Source organism: Hevea brasiliensis, chromosome 10 (genome assembly GCF_030052815.1).
Source record: "Hevea brasiliensis isolate MT/VB/25A 57/8 chromosome 10, ASM3005281v1, whole genome shotgun sequence".
Lineage (NCBI taxonomy): Eukaryota > Viridiplantae > Streptophyta > Magnoliopsida > Malpighiales > Euphorbiaceae > Hevea > Hevea brasiliensis.
Genome location: NC_079502.1, coordinates 8407621 through 8431968, shown reverse-complemented (window position 1 = coordinate 8431968; position 24348 = coordinate 8407621). Strand labels below are relative to the sequence as shown.

Below are 24348 nucleotides of genomic sequence, written 5' to 3'. Positions count from 1 at the left end.
CATCCACACAAAGTCAAACTGCATCGATTGCACATAATATGTTAGAGCTACATGATGACATTTCTCTATTTCAAAATGTTGATCCTAGGGAAAACAATAATGGAATACAAGAACAAATACTTGAACAAGTACATAAAGGTTCAATTCCTATTTTTCTATTTCATTTAGGATTGTGAATTTAGTTTACACTAATAATTTACTTTTTTTCTTAATGTTGATAGATTTTGATACTATGCAATATAATACAACAAGGCAACGTCAAAATAATAACACTTCTGCTCAAGATTTTGAGATAATAGAAGAAGAGAGTCCACTGCAGGAAGAAGAAAATGAAGGTTCAAATTATTATTATCATATACATTATTAATAATTTATGTTTATTATACTTATTTATTATTGATATATTATTTCTATATTACTAATGAGGTTCTAGCAATTTTTTTTTTAGATATTGCCACTTTGCAAAAAAGAGAAAAACAAAGGGAATGAATAAGGGTAAAAAGGTTGCAGCATTAAAGGATGGAGAGAAACTAGATGGGGATTTTTAATAATAATCGAGTTATTAGAGAAAATCATGCAGAATGGTCAAGACACTTGGGCAAAATAGTGCGTGACCCGAATATTTGTCCAATAAGAGTGCACTCATGGAAGCAAATTGGAGAAGATGTAAAGAATCATACGTGGGATTCGGTCAAGGTACTTTACTTTCAGCAAAAATTTTGATTGATTTAATTTATATTTATTCATTCATTTTAATTCTTTTTGCAAGAGAAATTTAAGAATATTGATATTGAGCTATATCGGAAAAAGACTTTAGAGTATATGAATAATTTGTAGAATATTTGGAGAGAAGATTTGAAACGCCACAATATAAGTTCTTGTGGTTCTTTTCCAGAGATATTGAAAAATGTTCCTCATGGGATGCATCAAGAAGATTGGGACTGGTTAGTTAAGAACCATTTTTGCACCACAAAGTTTAAGGTATAAACATTTTATTTCACTAATATTAGAAATTATATAAATTAAATATAAATATGCTTATCTTCAGTTTTATTATTCTTTAAAATTGATTGATATAATGTTTTTAAATACCTTGTTAATATAGGAAACAAGTGTTCGAAACTCTGGGAATAGAAAATATTTAAATATGCTTCATCGTACTGGTAGCAAACCCTATAGGCAGATTATCTATGACTTGATAATATTAGTGAAAATTTTCATGCTTTTATACCTTAGAGATTAAATATATTATGCTATTATGTAACAATATTGTATTTTATAAAGGGAGGCAAGGATGGTAATCCACCAGACCTAGGAACTATATTCTTTGAAACTCATAAGAAGGGTACAGATTTGATAGACTCTAACGTTCAAGAGAAATATATATGTTATATTAGTTCTATTGCAAATGTGTTTCTTTTCATAAATTGTCATATTTGTGTCATTAATTAATCATAATTATTGTAGGATCAAATTCATGATGTCATCCAATCCAACCCTTCTTTGTCTCATATGGAGGTAGTAGAATAATATTTTGAAACATGACATCGCAATCATGTAATTGGTTATAGGGTTGGAATGAAGGCAAAAGAAGTAAAGAAATCTCATTCCAGTAATGTTGACCTTCAAGAGAAGAATCGATTGCTTAAGGATCGTTTGTCTGAAGTAGAAGCTAGGATGAAACACTTTGAGGACTTACTATTGAGCAAACATTCTAATGCTCCATTTGGAACTTCTCCATCTACAGATCAACCTATATGATTGTGAGAAGGTAAATTATCTTATTTTTCATCTATTATATTTTTTATATTGTATTTAATATAGGTTATATTTTAAGTTGTACATAAATAAATGGAAATGTATTTCTTGATTATATATTTATTAAAGATAAATGAATATAATTAAATTGAGGAGTATGAGAATTGGATTGGAAGCTTATTAGTATTTTTGAAGTTAAGTTTTATGCAGGTTGTGAGTTTGAATTGCTTGTTTGAAATTTTAGAAATGTCTAAAATACAAACGGAACTCTGTCGAATTTTTTATTTGACATTTATAGTAAAATTGTTTAGAAATAAAATATTAACAAATTTTAAATTAAATGTGAAGCTTGTTTCAAGTTATTATTGGGGTTTTAAAATTCTTGTAATCTAATTATATTTTTATATTTTGTTGCATATATGATTTTGCAAATGGTTAAGGCATTGGAATAACTTTTTTGGATGAAAATGTTCTAAAGTAATTGGGAAAATATTGTTAATTTTTGTTTCAACATTTATATATTTGTATTTAACTTATTGACATGCACAAATTAAATGTGAATAATTAATATTAAACTAATATTTTGAGATAGTTTGTTATGACATTATTCAGAATAATTTATGAGCATTATTTTACTTATGAGTGCTTATTATTTATTATTTTATTATTAATTACATATTAAAATTTTAGGTATTTTAAAAGTAAAAGAAATTGAATCATCATTATTAAAGACGATTTTTGTGTTCATACTGGTTATTAATCACTTTTTTTTGTTGTTAATATTTTTTTACAACCATTTTTATGGTCATTAATAATTTTTAACAACCATTTTTTTATTGTTGTTATCAATTTTAACGTCCGTTTCTCTACTTCCTCAACTGTTTTCTACAACTACTTTTTACTGTCATTAATAGTTTTTAACATTCATCTTTTTATCTTGTTAAAACTTTTTAACGACCTTTTTTTTTCGTTAATAACTTTTAACGACTATTATTTACTGTTGTTACTATTTTTCAACGACTAATTTTTTTTCATTAATAATTTTTAACGACAACATCAAAGATTATTACATTGTAAAAATAATAGTCTTTTAATTCAAATTTAACGACCATTTTCTATTTCGTTAATAATATTAACGATGGCTAAAATAGTAGTTAATACTATAAGTTTAACGACTGATTATTATGTTCACGTTATTACTATTAACTACAAATTATGTAAAGTCCTCGTTAAACTTTTTAATGACAGAGCCTATAACAACGACTTAACGACTAATTTTTACTGTTATTAATAATCAACAATCGCTTTTTAACTTTTAACGAAAATTTATTCTCTCGTTTTCTTGTAGTGTCAAACGTCAATAAACATTTAAAAATGCATATAAAGTTCCTTGATCTGTATTAGCAACTTTTGCACGAAAATCAGAACATATAAAATGGCAAAACAATTTCTTTCCAGAATCAACTAAAAGACACAGAGAGATATATACAAGGTAATCATTTCTTGAAGGACAATAGTGGCCTGTTCTCCACCTATGAGTAGAGTTTCACACTGGGAAGAATCCAATTTCTCGTTCCATTATTCTTCTTGGGTTCTACCACTTGTGGCTTGAAAACCCAATTCCTCACCCGAATAACGCCCACCACGTCACAGTTGGTACGCGAGACTGCGTTGCTTTAGTGGCCACTGGAAAGGAGGATGATGATGTGAAGAAGGATACATGAAGGAAGAAGTAGAGTACAATTACTAGGAGAAGGAGAGGCTGTATTTGAGAAAGAAGAAGGAAACACTACATGATTCCTGATGAATTTGCCGCCACTGGGCATTTGACCTGCTGCTGCTAATTAGCGTGGAGAGTTTTGGGAGGTTCGAATCTCCCCGCCAATTGACACTATTCCAAACTAGAATGATAGCAGAATTCAATGCAATTTTAATTTATTTTAGTAAACTAAATTTAGTTCCCAAATTTAATAAAATCTACAATTTAACCCCTTATATTTTTAAAATTAAGTAATTTAATTTCTAATATTTAAAAAATCTATAACTTAGTAATTGTGATTAAAATTCTGTTAAATTATTATTAATTTTAGTAAAAATAATTAAATTTTTATAATTTGTAAAATTTTATTTATGTTATTATTATTTTAATAATATATAAATAATTATATATATATATCAATTTATAAAATTTTCATATATTATATTATATTATTACATATAAAGAAAATTACATGAATATGAGTGTAAATTATTATTAAAATAAAACTTTCAAAGACTAAATTAGAATTAAAAGAATTTTGATATTTTTGTTAAATTTAATGAATAATTAAATGAAATTCTAATAGTAGAGATTAATTTGTAAGTTTATTAAAATATCAATGTCTAAATTATTTAATTTTAAAACTATAATGACTAATTTATAGTTTAACCAAATCTAAAAGATTAAATTATTAATAAAATAAAATTTTAAAGACTAAATTATTTTCATATTGAAAATAGAATAAAGAGAATTTTGATTATTTTCGTTAAGATTAAAAATAATTTAACTAAAATTCTAATAGTATGGATTAAATTGTACAGTAAATTATACTATGCCCATTTATTTTTTTCATTTTCATATTTAGAATTCAAATTTGTTAAATTTAAAATTTTATTTTAAAAGAAATAAAAATAAGTAAGATTATACAAGAATTTAATTAAAATTTTTTTATAAATAATTTATTTTAAAAGCGGCGTAAAAATTATAAAATATTAAATTAATATTGCTTATACTTATAAAAAGTTAATTATTTTTAAAATTAAAAATAAGTCTTATATAATTATAGGGAAACTCTACGTGCATTGAGAACTCCCAGTAATTTTTTACAATGAAAGTAAAGTAAAAAATTTTTAAAATAAATTTTATTATTTTAAAATTTTTAAAATTTTTATTATCTAAAAGAAATAAAAAAAATTTAAAGAAAAAATTTTCAACTCATTTGTTTGATAAATTGAAAAATAAAAATTTTAAACGTTTTCAAAACTCATATTTTATATGTAATTAAAAAAATCATATTTTATAAAATATGAATTTTATTAAATATAAATTTTAAATTTTAAAAAATACCTCATTTTGTTGTAAAATTTCTTTTGAACACAGTATAAAATGGTTTGTGAAGTGAGGACTATTGCTTATTGATTCAATTTCTCGTTTCCAGTCTGTGCGCGAGATTTCTCCAAGTTGTTTTGTGAAGAAGCTGAACAAAAGAAATTGAAAAAGGGGATTTGCCATTGAAATTGAGAATTGCAATAGGGTCTGCAGAGGAAGGTGAATCATGGTAATGGTGAGTCCTTATTCTCCTCACAAAACGGTGTAGTTTAACAATATATATATATATATATATATATATATATATATATATATATATATATATATAGACTCAACGTGATCAAATCAAAATGTAGGTATTTAATTAAAAAAAAATACAGAAACCTTAGAATTATGTGTTTTGCCTTTTCAATTTGTTATTAAGTCTCATAAAAATGTGCTTTTAAACAGACAATTAATTTGCCGCGGATGCCTTGATGTAGAGAAAAACTAGTTAAAATTCGTCAGATTCTGAATTAATTATAATTAGGGTAATTTATTATTTGGTCTTGAATTTTGATCGATATTACGATTTAGTCTTATATTTTGAAAATTGAATTATTTAGTATCTTACTTATATTTTTATCAAAATTAGAGGTCATTTTGTCTAGTATTGCTATTAGTTTAAGTGAAAAGACAAATATATCATTTATTCAAGTAAGGAAAATTTATTATTTGGTCTTTGAGTTTTGATCGACATTATAATTTGATCATTATATTTTAAAAATTAAACGATTTAGTCTTTATATTTGATAATTATTTTTTTCTTATTAACTTTGTTTTTATTAAAATATTTTCTTGAATTCTTTTTATAGAATAGAAAAAGATTAATTTATTTGATAACAAGTAATTTTAATAAAAAAAATATAAGTGAAAAATTAAATTGTTCATTTTATAAAAAATAAGAATCAAATCATAATATCAATCAATTTCAAAGGTTAAATAGTAAATTTTTTTTAATTAAACAAATTATATATTTTTTTTCATTTAAACTAAGAGCAATATTGAATGAAAGATTTTCTTATTTTGACGGAAGTATAAGTGTAAGGTTAAATCGTTCAATTTTTAAAATATAGGGACTGAGTTGTAATATTGATGAAAACCCTAATTAGTAAATTTTTCTTATAATTAATATGAGTATGACATAACTTATACTTAATTATATTAATTAATTGTAATTATATATTAATTAATATGATTAATATAACTATGAAAAAGATCTCCTCTCTTTATAGAGATACGTTCAACAAGAGCATGAACAAGCATGAATAGCAACAAATAAATATAGGCTTAGCAACCGGCAGGAGTGGTGAGGTTACACTTTGCAGGCAAAGCCAATGCAAGATCAGGATCAATCCCAAGAGAAGGCAGCAAGAGGGAATTTCTATATGAACACAGGCACGTCAAGTTAGCACCTTTAAGCGCCTTGCAACATTCTTTCGTTGGCGGATCCACCGGATTTGGCTTGCTTACTGATGGCTTGCATGCCAATATACCATCGTCATTCATGTCACACAAGTTTAAAGACCTTGTGCCTTCAAATATGGCTGCCATCACCAGTACCATTACCACCACCCACCTCCCTGCTGCTGCTGCTTTCTCCATCATCTAATATATCAGGCGCAGTTGTTTTTTGCGTTTAGTTTCTCCTCCTACTGTGCGGTGATGAAGCTGGAATCGCTTGTTATATAGAGACAGAGGGTGAAGATGAGAACCACGAGTTAGGGACCCGTGAAGGATAATTGGCAGGATTCAGGTTCACGGGGCAGAATTCGCCCATCGTTTTCTAGTGGGAGGGGGCCCCCTCTGAGGTAGATTGTGGGCATTGGGTGTGGAGAATATTGTTTCTTGTCTTGTAGCTCGGTGTAATTATTCAAAATAAAGTTGATGAATTATTTCCTTAGATTTACAATTGATGCCTTTTTTTTTTATGCTAGCATTAGATAATCATTATAAATTCTTGTTTAGTCATGATTTATTATGAATTAAAATATAAATCTATAAAATTTATTTATATATTTAATAAGTAAATATTAAATTTATGATAAATAAAATTTAAAAAAAAATTAATATAAACCGTCTGATTAATGTTAACATTTTATAAGAGATTGCTACAACAATACATTTGATATCTTGAATCTATAATAGACAATATTTAAGTAAGTAAAATCCTTGACATAAGACACATAATTAATACTAGCATTTTATAAGAGATTGCTACAGCAACACATGTTAGCATAAGGAATTTTCTATTTAAATTTGGAAGGCTAATTTTCATTCACCCCCTTAATTAACTTAGAGATTGTAATAATTTTATCTCTCAACTTTAATCTATATCACAAAAATCTCTTAACTTTAATTTAAATAATACTAAAATTTCAATGTTTGATATCATAAGTTTTCATATTAATTTATTATCCTAATATTAATGGTGAAAAAAAATGAATTTACTTAACTACCCTTAAATATTTAAAACTTTTCATTTCCGATTATCCATCTCTTTTTATCTCACCTTCTGCTCTCTACTTTTCTCGATCTCATCCTTTCTTTCCTATCTCTCTTCCCCCTCTTTCTACAATCTCTTTCTCGAGTAATTGTACAGTGAAATCATTATTCCATAAAAACAGTTTAATGGCAAATCAATCAAATATAGATAAATATTTAAAATAATTGAATAATTATTTTTTTCAAGATTTATCATAAGATGATCATTATTTGATAGGATCCATTTATATACACTTGTCTATTTATCATTGGCTTGCCATTCCATTTGGAGCATCATACATGGAATCACCATTTTATTTTATAATTTCTCCTCCTCTCTCTCTCTCTCTCTCTCTCTCTCTCTCTCTCTCTCTCTCTCTCTCTCTCTCTCTCTCATTTTCTTGTTTTATTTGCTTTCTCTTTCTACCCTCTCCCAAATAATTTCACAAAAAAAGACAAACTAGTAATGGATAAAATTTTCAACTCATTAATAAATTTCTCATAAATCAGAAAATAACAAAATTTTCCAATAAATAAATTGAAAAATTAAAACACTCAATAAGACATAGGATTCAAAAGCCTCAAAATCAATAAAATTTTCAATCCTCTTCTTTGTTTTTCAATAGCTCGGAGTCTAATTAATCAAAGCGTCGTTCTTAAATTTTACTGAACTTCAAAGGCTCTAGACTGAAAGCTTTGGCTCCTCCTCCATTATTACCTTCCACAGTAGCTTCAGCTCAAAACTCCTCATTGATAAACTTTCTCAGTCAATTAATTTGTTTCTTTTTCATGGACAGATTTAATTCTTGCTGATTTCTTGAAGTGATATTAGGTTCAAAAAATCATTCTAAACTAAACTGAATTGATAGTCTAATTAATCCAATTTGAACTATTTTTTAAATAAATATTTTCAATTATTGAATTTGAAAAGAAGTAAATAGAGATAATAAGCACTCACCTTTCTAAGATAACACATGTTGTGATCAATTCATTAAATTATTTGATAAATTTATCTTATTCACAAATATAGTACTTTTATCACTGAAAAAGGAACCTAATTACAAGTTTTATTTATATATATTTTGATGGTAATTACAAAAAATAAAATTAAACTTCTTAATAAATATATAAATCATGAACTATAGAAGAGAGCCGAATCCAAATTTATACAGTTGATTTAGCAGCGTGTGAAAAAGAACCTTTCCACAACATAGGGAATCTCATCGACCATATTCTATCAAATACTTTATAAAAATTAAATGTTACATTTAATATAAGCTAATTTTATGTGAAAATATGCGAATAAGTTTAATAATTATAAAATTAAATATTAATATTTATATCTATATAAAAATAATTGAAATATATATAATTAATGTATAAATATAAATATTTAATTTAAAGTTAATAACTTCATTGTCATATGAATTTGAGTTGTCTTATAATTACTCTTAAAATTAAAAAATAGCAGACAGAAAAAAAAAAAAAAGTCTACAGGAAGAAATCACTTCTTCAAAGAACCTTAATAAGTGAGCTATCTCCCACTAAAGCACCACCACCGCCTCTCCCTTTGCATAATTCCTCTGCCTTTGCAACTTGAGCTTATCTCCCCACTGGATTAATTACAAGTGGACTAGAATTGGTTCGACAAGTGACTAATTTTTTTTTTAAACCACAAGCGCATGTTAATTATGCGAATTTAAAGTCTATTTGATATTATTATTAAAATTATTATTAAAAAAATATATTAATTAAATAATATTTAAAAAATTTAAAATTAAATTTAATAAAATTTTTATTATTAAATTAATAAAATACTAAAATATAATTTTTTTAATTTTTTTTTAATAATATCAAAATAGGAACTTTGAATTGCCGTTTTCTTTCTTTCCCTCTTTATTCCCTTTTCTTCTTTTATCTTTCTTTTCCATTTTCTTGTTAAGTCTGAAACAAATATTTTAGTTTTCTTGTAGTTCCATGTAATTATTCTGATTTAAATGATAATCTATGTTAATTTTTTGCATATTACATAAAATAAACTAAGAAGTATATCATTGAATTAATGGGTTGAGATATTACTTTATACATAGTTTATTAGTATTTTTTTTTTAATTTAAAGCTCTGTTTGTTTCGTGTAAAATAGTTTGTATATAAAAAATATTTTTCACAAATTTTTTTTTACAATATAAAAAATATTTTCTATTATTTGATTACAATATCAAGTATACATGAGTGTTTTCACATTTTAATAAAATTATTAAAAATATGCATAAATATTTTCATATTTCAATAAAAACATTAAAATTTAAAAAATAGAAAATGACTTTTTCTTTATTTTTTTCATTTAAAAATTAATTTTTTAAAATTGTTTTAAATTTTTTATAAAAAAAAATATTTTTAATTAATTTATTTTTCTAAATGACTTAAACACTAAAAAAATATAAAAAATATTAAAAAAAAATAATTTTAGTAAAACAAACGGAGCCTTAAAATTTTATATCCATGAAACTTCACTTATTAGGTACACCCATATGCTTTTATCAAAAGAATAAAAAATGTTCTTTATATAAAACATTAATAATTAGATTTTCTATTTTAATTTTAAGAAATTCTATTCATACATTGTTTAATAAAATTCTACTAATTTAATTTTAAGATTTTAACTAAATGTTTAATACAGGGTTAAACGAGTAATAGGAAAAAAAAGGATATTAGAAAATTTTATTTTTATTGTATTTAACTTATAAATACAAAAAAATTTTAAGTTGGGACCAAACCAACGAAATCTTTTTTAATCATCCAGAAAAAATTTAAAAAAAAAATTAAATATTTATTTTATTTACTTAGATCTATGATGACGTTACACTGTCTTATAAAAATAAATTTTAATTTTTAATAAATCATATGTAAGAATAAAATTGAATTAAATTTTCACACAATCATATAATTTTTTCCTTAATTTCTATTTAATTTTTTTATTTATCATATTTTAAATATAAAATTAATTTAAAAAAATAAATTAAATTAAATTCTTACAAATTTTTAATTTTTCGATCAGCCAATTTAAATTTCCATTAAATTAATACATTGTTTAATGTTATAATTAGAGTGAAAGAAAAAAAAAAATCTGCCTTTTTTTCATCGTCCCATAATGGGAAATCTAATATGAGCATCCTAGATAAAAAGCATTTTCAATCTTATATATATTATTAAAGGGATTTTTTTTATTAATGATATTTTTCTTTTTTAAATTTAATTTATCGTAAATTTAAGATGCATATATATAATGATACCCATTTACTAAATATATAAATCTTATATATTTATACGTTGAGTCTATAATAAAAATTTAATAATATTTATTATTAGCTTAAATAATTCATTAATGTACTGAAGCGAAGATCTTAAATTAGATATTGGTTCAATAAAAAGAAAGAAGATTGATGAATTGCATATATAATAATTGATCCCTTCTACTTTTGTAATTAGCAAGCTTTGTGCACGCAACGCAATTAAGCATCGTCTTGCATCATAAATAGGCCCTTAACAACCTTTCAAATTAACCTCTCTTGATCACTCTGCTGTCTCAGTAGCTCCACTTTCTTGCCCTGTAATCACTTGCCTTTCTTCTCCCCTAATCTTCTCCACTTGTATCAGCTCTCTCCATGGCCTCCGTCCAGGTGCTGTGCTGTGTGTTTCTTTTTATATTTTTGTGTTTAGACAGAATTATGTAACGTTGGTTATTGATATTTCAGGCTGATACACCCGTCCAAGTGGTGGGCGATGAGCAAGCTGAAAAATCAACACAGCAAACTCCTGTTCTTGAAGAAAAGCCAGCCACCAACGAAGAATCAGAAGTAGTAGTGCATGATGGAGAAGAAGATGATGAAGAAGAAGAAGAAGAGCATGAGAAAACTCATGAAGAGGAGACTCAGAATGAAGTGAATGATGAACATGCAGGGTTCCCATTTATTGGTGATGCTGAACCAACTGTTACCTTTGACGATGAAGCAGAAGCTGAAGTTGAAGAAGGCGATGACATGATTTAACTAGATATTGAAATCATTCTTCTTAATTATCAAATTAATTAAGGTTGTTATGGTTTTTGTGTGGTTTTGAATGAAAAAAAAATTAATATGAAATATTTTATTATAAATTAATTAAGATTTGACTGGGCTCCTTAAGGCTAGCTTTCTATAGATGCTTTGTGTAAATTTGTTTTATATTATTGTGGGTGTTTAATTCAAGATGCGAGGGTTATACACGACTTTGTTAAAATTGTCATGATTTTAACAACGATCTATTTTTATTATTAAATTTTAAAATTTTAAAATTATTATGATTTTAATAATGATTCATTCAACCCATGGCCTACACAAGGGCTGGTCCTTGATCTCACCTGTGGAGTTAAATTGCTTCCTGTCACTAACCCGAAAATATTTTATTGAACATAAGCACAGCACAAGCTTCATCCCCTCACTCTTCATCTCTCCTTCCAAATCCATCTCCATCAGATTGCAATCAGGACTATAGGCTTTATTTAATTCTCCACCGCTTGATCTGCGATATCTGCAATCACTATAACATTCACTAACAGAAAACATGCCCCTCCCCTGCCACGCAAATGTTTGCCCCCACCACAGCCACTTCAGTAGCAATACCACCACTGTCACACCAAAGCGGTTAAGATATTTAGTTCCAGCAAACTGGAAGAGAATGTGCGAAGGGCAATGCCTTACCATTGATTCCAATCTTGCCTCCTCTGCCACCATCGTTCAAGATGAGATCAACGAAGTTTATGCAAGATGGCAACTATGTTGGAGTGGCAGTGGCAAGCTTTAAAAGTTCGCGAAGTGGGTCATTGGATTTTGGACAGCGAAGACCCCTCAGATAAGCTATAGAGTCCAATGACAAGAAACGATGGTGGTTCATCGATGCCAATGTTATGTACAAGTCCTGACCTAAACATAAATGCTGAAATTCTTATTCGAAGAATTTGGACGGCATAACTTTGATTCCTTCATTGAAATTCAGCAATTTATTAAAGAATTGAAATTCAGCAATTTATTAAAGAATTGAATTTCTTGTGTTGAAATTCTGTAATTTTTTCATTGATATTTTGTAATTGTTGATAACTTTTTTTTTTGTTGGAATCCTGCAATTTATTGATTGAAATTTCACAACTTGTTGAGTTTGGAATTTTGTAATGAGAAGAGAGAAAGAGAGAGAGAGAGGGGGACAGAAACAGAAATGGAGAGAGTAGAAAGGGAGAGAAAGGAAGGAATGAGAGAGAGAGAGAGAGATACAGGGGAGAGAGGGAGAGAAACACGGGGGAGGGAGAGAGACGGACAAGATAATATAAGGCTGCGTTTGGAAATGTTGTGGCTTTTGGTTTTTGTTTTTTTTCTTTAAAAACATAAACATATACGCATTCGTCTAATACAATCGTCTTTATCTTTCTCTAGTTATCCAAAATCGATTCTAAAATAGAAAACAATAAATAAGAAAACATGGATTTTTTTTTTTTTTTTATATTTTCAATTGCTCACTCGTGTGGTTGCGTGTCCCTCCTCTATCTAACTGCATCCCCTGCACTTAATTTTCCTTCATTCACGCATACTTGGTGCTTGCCTAATCCTACTCCCCTCTGCATGTCCAACTATCATCTCCATGTCTCCCTCTAAAAATAGCTATTCTTCTTATTTTATGTTAAACTTTGAATTTAATGCACTTCATGATTTAATTAATTATTAAAAATTTATTTATTTTAAATTTTTATTATTTAAATTAATTTTATAATTTATATAAATTTAAAATTTTAAATCTTATTTGTATTAAATATCCTTATAAACTTAAATTATTTCTAAAAATGGTTAATTTTTTAATTTTAATATAAATTCTATTAATATTAAAATTTTGGAATTCTCTCGCCAAACAAAGTGCAAATTATAATTCGCAGCTTGATTTGTGTTTGTTAATGAGTTGAATTCTCAATCTCCATGCAGCTGTTAACATAAATCTTTCCATTTTAATTAATTAAATTCAAACTTGAGGTAGAGATTTTTTATTAAAAAAATGTTTCTATATATTTTAATTTGATATTGAATTATTCATATTATATATAAAAGTGGAAAGAGGAATATTGAAATTGCCAAAAATACCTTTAATTTTTTTTATATTACTTATAATTATATTATTTTTTATTATTTAAATTAATTTTAAAATTTATATAAATTTAAAATTTTTAATCCTATTTATATTTAACTTTCATTTAATTAAGTTTTTTCATTGCAATCCAATTTTATATAGGGTAGTAGAGATACTATAAAAATCATATCTTAATTAGAATAGAATTGAGCTTAGAATCATTTAAATATGTTCAAAATATTTGGTGATCATAGCTATAAATACCCACGTCGAATAAAATGCATTAATTTTTTTTTTAATTTCATATATTTTTTAATTTAAAATAAATTAAATCATATCTTTATTTATGATTTTATTGATGAATTACCTAAGAATTTTTTTTTAATAATAATGAAAATATTTTTAACTATTTGTTTCTACTTTGATAAACTCATCTCATCGAATATTCCATTCTGTACAAGGATGATGCATATACTGATATAAATGAGGCTAATGCATGTTAAATACCCAAAGCAACAAATGAATAATTATAAAGGAAAAAATGACAGCCAGCCGAATGAATTTTTTAATTTAAGAATCATCCTGATAATAAATAAATTTCTTCTCTCTTTTCCTAATAATAAACTTCCAAGCAAAACATGCTGAATGGAGATCTTTCTGGACTTGAACTCCATCTCTATATATAGAATAGAAATGCTCAGCTATGGGCTATACAAAACAATTGCACAGTGGCACAACACAATGGGAGAACAAGTGAAGCTTTTCAAGACATGGTCAAGCGCATTTGGTCTAAGGATTGTCTGGGCATTGAAGCTCAAGGGCATCCAATATGAATCAATAGATGAAGACCTTACCAATAAAAGCCCTTTAATTCTTCAATACAACCCTGTCTACAAAAAGATTCCAGTGCTTGTGTACAATGGAAGACCTATTGTAGAGTCACTTATAATTCTTGAATACATTGATGAGACATGGAAGCAGAATCCCTTACTGCCTGAAGATCCTCACAAGAGAGCCACTGCTCGATTCTGGGCGAAATTTGGCGATGACAAGGTAAATTTTACAGCATCTCTTATATATGACATATATAACCCTAAACTTAATGAACACTTCTATTTTTTCAATTTCAGGTCATGTCGTCACTGTGGCAAATATTAACCGAGCAAGGAAAGGAGCGAGAAGAAGCTTTAGTTCAGGCCACTGAGAACCTGAAATTCTTAGAGGAAGAACTAAAAGGAAAGAGATTCTTTGGTGGAGAAAAGATTGGATTTCTCGATATTGCACTGGGTTGGCTTGCCAACCTGGTCCCTGTACTGGAAGAGATACTTGGATTTGAAGTGATAGATAAAGCAGGATTTCCATTTTTATCAGAATGGATGCTAGAGTTTTCAAGTGTTCCTGCAATTAAAGAAAACTTGCCTCTTCATGACAAGATGGTTGCCAAGTTTCGTGCCTACCTCGCAGCAGCACCTGACAAATGAGCCTGTTCATTGTAGGCATTGAGAAAGTTAGTAATTAAATCATTTGAACTCATCCGAAAATAAGCTCAAGTACCACCATGATGTCTTTGGTTAAACTTTGCATACCTTGTGCAAATCCAACCAACTTATGTTAGCACAGCCAAACGAACTCCATGTCGTGAGATTATCAATGCCAGGGCATTCTACTTTCTTGTTCTCGTTCATTTATCAAGAAACATAATGTCGTTTCATGGTATTTCTGTTATATCTTGACACTCAATGCATGGTCGTTTTCAGCGCGGGTCTAGACTGCTAGCATTCAGTTGCAGTATGCAAGGCTACAAATTATTGAAGAAAGAGAAGTTTATAAAATTGAAAGGCATATGCAAGACATTCACTAAACACAATTAAGCAATATACAACCGAAAATGAAAAAAATTCCGGAATGATCTCTAGCAACTTTCACCACTTGGAAATTGTTAATGACATGATAAAATGTTTTTTCATTATTTAGCATCAAGTACCTAGCCAAAAGCATTTGCAATTCTATAAGCCTCCAGAAGCAAGTTCATCTTTGAAATTATCAATTCTTCCAAAATCTTACGTTTGCTCATACTAGAATCCAGATTCTCCAAGGAATTTTTCTAAAACAATAATTTCTCTTTCCAATTCATAATGTTTGGCTTATGCTGTGATGGTGCAAAATACCACCTTAAGAGTTTTCGTCAAAATTATGTGGAACTTGTGAAATTTAAATAGCTTGTTTCATATAAACTATAGGACGGACAGTTTACCAAACTGTACTTGGTATCTGAAGCATAGAAGAGTCATCTTCTAAAGTTGCTAGAATACATTCAATGTAACAGAAGAAGGTTCTGCAGCTGGTAAATTTCTAAGGGTACCCTGACTTTTCAATTTCCCATGAAAAACAGATACTATGAATTTGATGTTGCTCAAACTGGTAAAGGAAGAAAAACTGTTAGTTATCAGTTGTTTAATCAGCTACTTTGAAAGCAGTATACAAGGGGACAAATGAATATTACCAGCCACCATGCGCATCATGAAATTTTGCAATTAATTTGCATACTGATGCTTATTTTCAAACCTGCATATTCAAAGTCACAAATCAGCTGTCATCAGAGGAAAAATTGGAAAAATTCAGTTATGTTAACCTTCTAATTTCTAACATCAATATTTTGGCACCCATATTGCAGTTGTTGATGCACTGTATATTGTTGAAGATCTTCAACCACAAAATAATTATATCCTATTTAATCTTCTGGCGTGGATCCGTCTTATTTTGGATTAATTGTGGAAGATGGCATATGTTTATTACAAGAGCTTTCTGGTTCATCTGTTTAGTTTGTTAAAAGATCAGCAAATGGTGTATTTACTTGTTAGCTAAGTTTATTATTCTGTGTCTGATTTTCAGGAATGGGGTCTTGTCCCTCCTGCTTTTATCTCAAATGCCTTTTTCACTGATCTTTTGCATTGTTGAATGAAGTTTGTTTCTTTAAAAATAAAATGGTAATTGAACTAACAAATTGAAATTCTTTACAATTAATAAATAAAACTGAATTGAAAAATTAAACAATTGAATTAAAAAATCTAAGACCCTATTTGGTTCAATTCTACAATAAAGTTCATTTGATTAAATTTATTTACAAAGAAATTTCATTATAGAATTCATTTACAAATGAATTTTTTTTTTATATATTTTATATTAAATATGAAATTCATTTTAAATGAAATGAATTTTGTATTTGAAATAAATAAAATAAAATAAAATAAAATATAATAAGAGAATAATTTTGTCACATAAAATATATATAATTTTAAATTTAGAGTTTATTTATAAATTCTATTAATTTTAATAGAATTTTGTTTAATTATAATAAATTGCATGAAATTGATTATTAAGAATTATAAATGAATTTTCATTTAAACTAAACACTAAAATTTTAAATTTATAAATAAATTTCATAAAATTTTATGAAATTCATTTATACCAAACATTACTTTAATAGTTGAATTTAATTTTTCAATTACAATGCAGCTCATTCTTCTGCATGCTTAGTAATTGATCATCTTGCACTAACATTCTTTCACTAAAGGAAACAGTTTTTTTTTTTTTTTTTTAATTTTAGGCTTATATAACCTCATTTAATAAATATACTTGGTCAATCAGAGAATTTCACCAAACAAAATGTATTATAATTTATTTATTCCCATAAAATAAAACATCTTTCTACTTTTTTTTTAATAAAAAATATCATTATCAAAATCGTAACAGTACAAGAGTATAATTTGATGGGCTTTGCTTCTGACATGGATTACGGGAAATTCTTGCTATATGGAATGACCCTTGGAAGTTGCCAATCCCTCTGAAACTTCAAATTTTCTTATGGAAACTATTCAAAGAATGTTTGCCCACCAAACAAAAGATACAGAATTGTATCCCTCACTTTCCAGATAATTGTTCCTTTTGTGAAGAAGTGGAAACAATTAACCATTTGTTCTTTAAATGCCCAGAGGCTATAGAAGTATGGATCCACTCTCCACTTAGACTCAGATCATCACTCCTGCAAGGCACTTCATTTCTAGATTGCTGGAAGGAAATTAAAAGAGGGGTGAATCAAAGTGAAGAAGGGATTCAAATGTTGCCATCAGTGGTGTTCATTCTGTGGCAGTTATGGAAGAACCATAATTTAGTCTCCTTTCAGAATCAAAGTTTATCTTTTCAGCAAGTGTTTGCAGTTGCAGCCCACCATCAAGAAGACTTTTTGTCAGCCCAAAAAGAAAGACCTTTAATCCACAATATGAGATTGCAAAAGCAACACTGGTCTCCTCCTCCTATAGGTATGATCAAGCTTAACTTTAATGCAGCAGTTCAGAATCCGAGTAAAACATGCACAACCAGTGTGATTGCCAGAGACCACTTAGGAAATTTAAAAGGATGGCACAACACATCATTTCCAGGAATCTCCAATCCCCTAGTGGCCGAAAGTCTTGCTTGCAGGAATGCAATTCAGTTATCAGCTTCTTATGATTTCAGGAAAGTAATCATTGAAGGCGATTCCCAAATCGTCATCAACAAATGTCTTGAGACCTCCTGTCCTCAGGAAATTCTAGATATTATCAGGGACATATTGAGCATTAAATCCACTTTGAAGGAAGTTAATTTTAATTTTATTCGTGGGATTTGTAATGGGTTGGCTTAGACAAATCTTTTCTTCATACTCCTATCCTCCAATCTCACTTTGTAATGTCCCTTTTGCCTTCTTAGGCTTTTAATGAATTGCTTATCTTTGTTAAAATAAACAAATAAATAACTGATTGGAAGGTAAATTCTTTTATCGTCTGATTATTTTGCCGGTTTTTGCATATGTGTGTCTGTAAGCGGGCACAAAAGCTGGAGTGCTGGACTGGGTAATGTGGGCCTAAAGTCGTGTGGTTGGGTTAGGCTCATGACATGAATGTAATTGGGTCAATTGAGCACTTCTTTTGATGAAAAGAAAAATCAATGATTTTTAGGTTTTAAAAAATAAAGACTTCATTTAAAAATAATTATTTATAAAAAAAATTAATTAAATTCTTAAAAAAATATATTTAATTTTTATTTTTAAATAATTTTGTTAAATTAAAAAATTAAATTATTTTATTTTAAATATAAAAATTAATAAAAATAAATAAATTAAATTGAATTCTTAAGATAATGTAAAAGGCAAAATAACAAGAACAAAAGAAGAAGCAAATGTATTGTCAGAAGGTGGGAGTTGGGAGAGGGCCCTTCCTCACCCTTGCTTTTCTTTCTTTCTTTCAATTAAAATTCTCATTTTTCTGGCCCTGGTTTTGAGGCTCTAATAGTCTGTATAGGATAGAATCTCCATGAAAAGAGACTGAATTCCCTACTCAAGCATTTGCCATACCTAGAACAAAAATTTTCTAAGACCCATTTAATTAAATAAATAAAACGTAAGTTTACTTTCACTGAACAGAATGACCATCACCACCATAATAATGAATTCAAGGTCCATGAAAACATAAAATATTAATTTAAATTTGAGACTTGGGAGACCAAAGGCCATCCCGTCTCGGCGCATGCCCTGCCTTGCGACCCTGTCAAGAAGTACACTCCTATTGAAATAAGGGTGTTCTCAGCATCATCACGATTTTTGCTTTTTGTTTTTTTTTTTTCTTAAAGAAAAATCAACAAAATTCCGTCTTTTCTCGCAACGTTATGAGAGATTGAAAGGACATATTTGGTAGTTTTTAAAATATTGTTTACAGTTTTGTAGTAAGAAAATATTATTTATAGCTTCTTTCCGTTTTCTTTTACAGTGCCATTTTCTCTAATTTTCCGTTCTCTGGTGGAACTAATCAAGGAGTTGTTGAAGAGGAAGTGGCTTGTGCCGGTTCGGCATGTTTTACGCGGAAGCCAATGGATAAGCAGATTGTTTGGCTCAGGTTGCTTTGTCGTTTTCGAAGGGTGTGCATGATGAGATAAATTTTGTAGAATCCAAGTCTTTCTCTGATGCATAGAAAATGAAAGGACTCTAACTCTATTTTACAAATTAACTCATAGAGAGTAAATTTATCAAAATTTTATATATAGTATGAATATTATATTTTAAATTAATGTGAAACAGCATAAATACTTTAATGGGGCAAGAAAGATAGCAGAGGTGAAGTTGACATTAGGGGGAGCGAAGGCCTTATATTTTTTTTTCCTCTTCCAAATAATGAATGGTCACGTTCAATTATAAATAATTACAAAAGCAATTGCTTAAAAGTTTAAGAAAATTTCTTAAGTTTACAATTTGTGCATGAATATAATTACTAAAATAAAACATAAATTATTAAAAATTAATATAAATTTTTATCAAAATTTTCATTCATTATTTTAAATATTAAAGTTTAACAAGAGTTTGAATTATAAAATAATCAAATAAAAATATAATTAAATTTAAATAATAAAAAAAATTAAATTTAACCGGTTAGAATTGACACAAATTACAATTAATAGATATAATAGATATCATATCTAGCTCTAAGATGGGTGTTGGGCCTTGACCTATTGTTCTGTTCAACTGTCATTAAGCAATCAATTTTAGTTTTTACTTTCTGGAAAAAAAACCAATATATAAACCCATTAGCTTAGATATTAATTCTGAACCGCCAGTCCGAACCGTGTGGTTTGAAAAAAGAAAAGAAAAAGCTGCTAACCCAAATTTTCCTACTGGGGTTCATTGCTTGGATGGTAGTGGAGAACCCAACAGACAAGAAAACCCAATTAACCTTTGAGTTTGATACTCAATTTATCGTGAATTATATATGGTCTGATTTATTTATTAAATATATAAATTTTATATATTTATTTTTTAATTTTATAATAAATTAAATTTATGTATAAATTTCTCTTAATATTAATTATAAAAAATTATTTTTTATATCTATTTTATTATAAATTTAAAATATATTATATAATAAAATTTACATATGAAAATAAATCAATTATATAAATATATTTACACCTTAATTTCATAATAAATCGTGTGAATAAATTTTTACTATTAATCATACATTGGAATATACATCTGGTCAGCGACAAACTTGGCAAAGCAAAACCCTGATGCAAGTGAAAGATTAAAAGGATAGAATATCAAAAGAACCCCAAAAGAAAAGTAACATTTCCTCGTAACCCAATACCCTCTCTCTCTCTCTCTCTCTCTCTGTCTCCCTCTCCTTGTCCGTTCCTTGCCTCTTTGTCTCTCTGTCTGTTACTGTGAAGCTTCTTTATCTGAGTAGTTTTCTTTTTACCCATCCCCATACCCCTCCTTTTCTTGTATTTGTGCAGCTCCAAGAAAGAAATGAAGAAAGATATCGCATTTTAAAAACCCTTTCAAGTAGCATCCACCTTCATCTGCTGGTTCAACCTCATCCTCATGGAAGTGAGCCTCTCTCGATCTTTATCTCTTTTCTTTCTTACGGAGAAGTGTGTTTGCCAACCATTGTTATTAGCTCGTTAATATTCTGGGTTTTACATTGTGCAGGACTATTATTATTCGGGGAACCATGTACCAGCCTTTGGGAGCTGGGACTGGAATGATGACCTCCCTTTCACTCAGTGTTTTGAATCTGCTAGGCAAGCTGGGTTGCTTCGTTACAGTTACTCAGAGGATCGGGATTTATATGTTACTGGTGATTTGTATGAGAATGATGTGGTCGCACCGGCCATGATTGTTGTTCCTCGCCGAAGGGTAATTGCTTGAGCTTGCTAGCTTCTTTTTTTATTTTTTTGCGCTTACACTGTTGTCAAATGAGAGTTCTTGTGTTCTTGGGATTTTTTGAAACTTATAGTATATTTCTTAATCAGTTAATGCCCATGCACACCATAACTCATGAAAAGTGGCAGCCAGCAGCGTAAAACACAAAAAAAAAAAAAAAGGCAAAGGAAAAGGAAAAAAAGAAAGAAAGAAAAGATTCATTAAAAGAAGTTCCCAGGTAAAGGAAATGCTTTCGAATTCTTGTATGGGGAACTGAAAAACAAACTAGTAAAGGGTCTTCTAGGGATGCTTTCTCAGTGGCCACATATTATTAGAGAACATGGAAGTACTATAGCTCATAGCTAGGAGGGGACCAAGGTAAATTTTCCACTTTCGCATCGCTCGCGATGATGGTTGTGTAGGGGCATGTTTTTCCAGAAAAATCCACTCTATTTTGTCGGCATTATAAAGAATTATGATGGTGTTTGTTGGTTGCGTTCGTGGTGCCTGTGATGATGGAATCATATGATATATGTTAATGTAGTTGTGGATTTGAAAATGGGATGATGATTAAGCTTGGAAATTGTTTTCTATAATTGATAATTGCAGGCAAAACTACGTCGCTACCGTGTCAAAGAAGAGAAAAAAAAGCAGCAGCAGCAAAGTTGGGTGTTTGGTGGTATGAAAGAACCACCGAGCCCCACTGCTCCTCCTCCTTATCCTATAATGGCCAGGCAAACACCTAAGCCTGTTGATGAAGACTTGTACAGAGTCTCACCACAGCTTCTTTGTGCAAAACACAAAAAGGCACGCATGCGCTAAGCTTCCCTGTTTCTTCTCATTCTATCTTGTTTTAATTTTGGCTTAATACATGTTTTGCACCTAAACTTTATCTAGCATAGTTAACATTTAACACCTTTATAAAAGTGTTAATATTTGCCATATAAATTTTATAAAAGTATAATTATTAAATTTCTAAATTTTATAAAAAAATGTAACGAAATGTTAGAGTGCATATAAATGCAAAAAATTAAATAATTACATTTTCATAAAATTTTAAATATCAAATGTTTATAAAGTAAAAATGAGAGTGTCAAGTTACTTTTTAAGTAAAGTCACTATCAAAAGTTGTATTAGGCAAAGACGGAGCTAGGGGTGGGTCAGGGGGGGCATTGGGCCTACTTAAAATTTAAAAAATTTTTAAGGATGTAATGGTAATTTTTTTTCTATTCTTATATTAAATTTGAGTTTTAAAAGAGTTTTATAAGTTTTTTATTTTTATAATATTTTTTTTTATATAATTTTTTTTTTGTATTATTATTTCATTTATTATTTTTTTCATCAAAATTACTTCAATCAAATTTTATATTATATAATAACAATAAACTAAAATTCTGACTTCGTCATTGTATTCAAATTGACTTTTTATTCTTTTATTTTTCTTTTTTTTTCTTTTTTTTCTTTTTTTTTTGATTTCTTTTAGCTTTTTATGTCTTTTTGTTCCTTTTTTTTTTTTTTTTTTTTTTTTTTTCTTTTTTTTCTTTCCTTTTCTTTATTTATTTTTTGTTGCGCTTTGCTGCTGCTGCTTGCCTTGTTGTTGTGTGTGTGTGTTGTGTAAATATAGTAGAGAAGAGTATACTTAAAAAGAAAAAAGAAAAAAAAAAAAAAAAATTTTAAATTTTTGTTTTTATTTCAGAGTTGCTTGCTACTATAAATACTCTCTCTGAAGTCTTATCTTAAGGTTATGTAGCCTGGTCTGGTTCTCTTCTTAAAATAATTTTTTTTTTCTAGTAAGTGTTAATTTTTTCTAATCTATTCCTTCTATTCTCTATATCTATTTTTTTTTATTTTTTTTTTTTTTTTCATTTTTTTTGATCTTCATACTTCTCTATTCTCTACTATGGCATTGATAAATGACTATAGGAAGAGATTAGAAAAAGAGAGAGTAAAAAGAGAGTATGTATGTATATATTATTAGTTAAAAAAAAAAAAAAAAAGTATAGATTTTTATTTTTTTCTTTTCTTTTTCAAAGACATGATGAAAATCAAACCTTTGAAAATCAAATTAAGACCACACATCACACACATCACAATACAAATTAATTAATGATTGATTGACATGACACATTGATTTTTAGATGTAGATTGATGATCCTTTTTTTTTTTTTAAATTGTTTTTTTAGCTTTTTTTTTTTTTTTCAAATTTTGAAAGAAAAAATAAATACTTATACTTTCATTAAATTAAAAATATAAATAAAAAATTTATATATATATATTATATAAATTTTTTTATATATATTATTTTTTATTTATATATGATGATGAGAGTAGATAAGAAAAATCTTTTTGAAGGAGCTATAAACGCTAACTTCATTCTCTTATTAAGACAATATTTTCTTACTAAATTTTAGGATGCTCATAAAATTCATTAATAAAAATTAAATATTTTTTTTTAAGAAATTATCTTTTCATGAAAACTAACTTTGACAACTTATCAATAAATTTTAGATTCAGCGACACTAAAGTCATTTTTAAGACTATGAATTTTCAAATTCAAATTCCAATAAGAGCTAAACTATAAAAGAATTGTGTAAATATGTGATTTTTACTTTATTAACTATCATCGATCATCAATCATTTTCACCAATATATTTATATTCCACTAATCACAATTCATAGTTACAATTAATAATGGAAAATTTTAAAATACTTGTAATTTAAAACACTTATGAATTTATAGAATAATAAAATTAATATTTCTTAACGTTTTTACAACATTAGAATATAATTTTCCATTGATTGTCACCTTGCAACAATATTTTTTAACAGAATAATATAATTTCTTAACAAAATCATATGAGTTTTTTTTTTTTTTTCCAAAATAAAAGGAGCCTATAGGCTAAATTGACCTTAGTTCGGTATTTGGGAAATTGGACAGCCACTTGTCTTCCTTCACGACCATTTCACATTTCTTAAATCTGTTCACAATAAAACTTTATATATAAAATTAGTGCTAAAGGCTCAATTTGGCCTATGCTTATTAGGAAGGTTGAATTCAGTTATTTTAAACTTTTTGCTAAGATTAATTTAAATATTTTTATTTAAA

The 24348-nt window shown here is 27.7% G+C and overlaps 5 protein-coding genes across 5 annotated transcripts; 4 read left to right on the top strand and 1 right to left on the bottom strand.

Annotated features, from left to right (window-relative positions):
* Window positions 1-6089: 6089 nt before the first annotated feature.
* LOC131169783 (putative lipid-transfer protein DIR1) lies at window positions 6090-6564 on the bottom strand. The gene has a single exon (XM_058129136.1). It carries the CDS (start codon window positions 6491-6493, stop codon window positions 6176-6178), a length of 318 nt encoding a protein of 105 aa, XP_057985119.1. The 5' UTR covers window positions 6494-6564; the 3' UTR covers window positions 6090-6175.
* Window positions 6565-10890: 4326 nt separating this feature from the next.
* Window positions 10891-11568, top strand: LOC110647951 (uncharacterized). Its single transcript, XM_021802007.2, has 2 exons — window positions 10891-11049; window positions 11125-11568. The coding sequence occupies exons 1-2, from the start codon at window positions 11035-11037 to the stop codon at window positions 11416-11418; spliced, it is 309 nt and encodes a 102-aa protein (XP_021657699.2). The 5' UTR covers window positions 10891-11034; the 3' UTR covers window positions 11419-11568.
* A 2689-nt stretch (window positions 11569-14257) lies between these two features.
* Window positions 14258-14997, top strand: LOC110647944 (probable glutathione S-transferase). Its single transcript, XM_058128709.1, has 2 exons — window positions 14258-14569; window positions 14647-14997. Exons 1-2 carry the CDS (start codon window positions 14258-14260, stop codon window positions 14995-14997), a joined length of 663 nt encoding a protein of 220 aa, XP_057984692.1.
* Window positions 14998-17633: 2636 nt separating this feature from the next.
* Window positions 17634-18197, top strand: LOC131169318 (uncharacterized). The gene has a single exon (XM_058128528.1). It carries the CDS (start codon window positions 17634-17636, stop codon window positions 18195-18197), a length of 564 nt encoding a protein of 187 aa, XP_057984511.1.
* A 2456-nt stretch (window positions 18198-20653) lies between these two features.
* Window positions 20654-22208, top strand: LOC110647947 (uncharacterized). The gene is made up of 3 exons (XM_058129135.1): window positions 20654-20927; window positions 21030-21236; window positions 21852-22208. The coding sequence occupies exons 1-3, from the start codon at window positions 20922-20924 to the stop codon at window positions 22062-22064; spliced, it is 426 nt and encodes a 141-aa protein (XP_057985118.1). The 5' UTR covers window positions 20654-20921; the 3' UTR covers window positions 22065-22208.
* Window positions 22209-24348: the final 2140 nt, after the last annotated feature.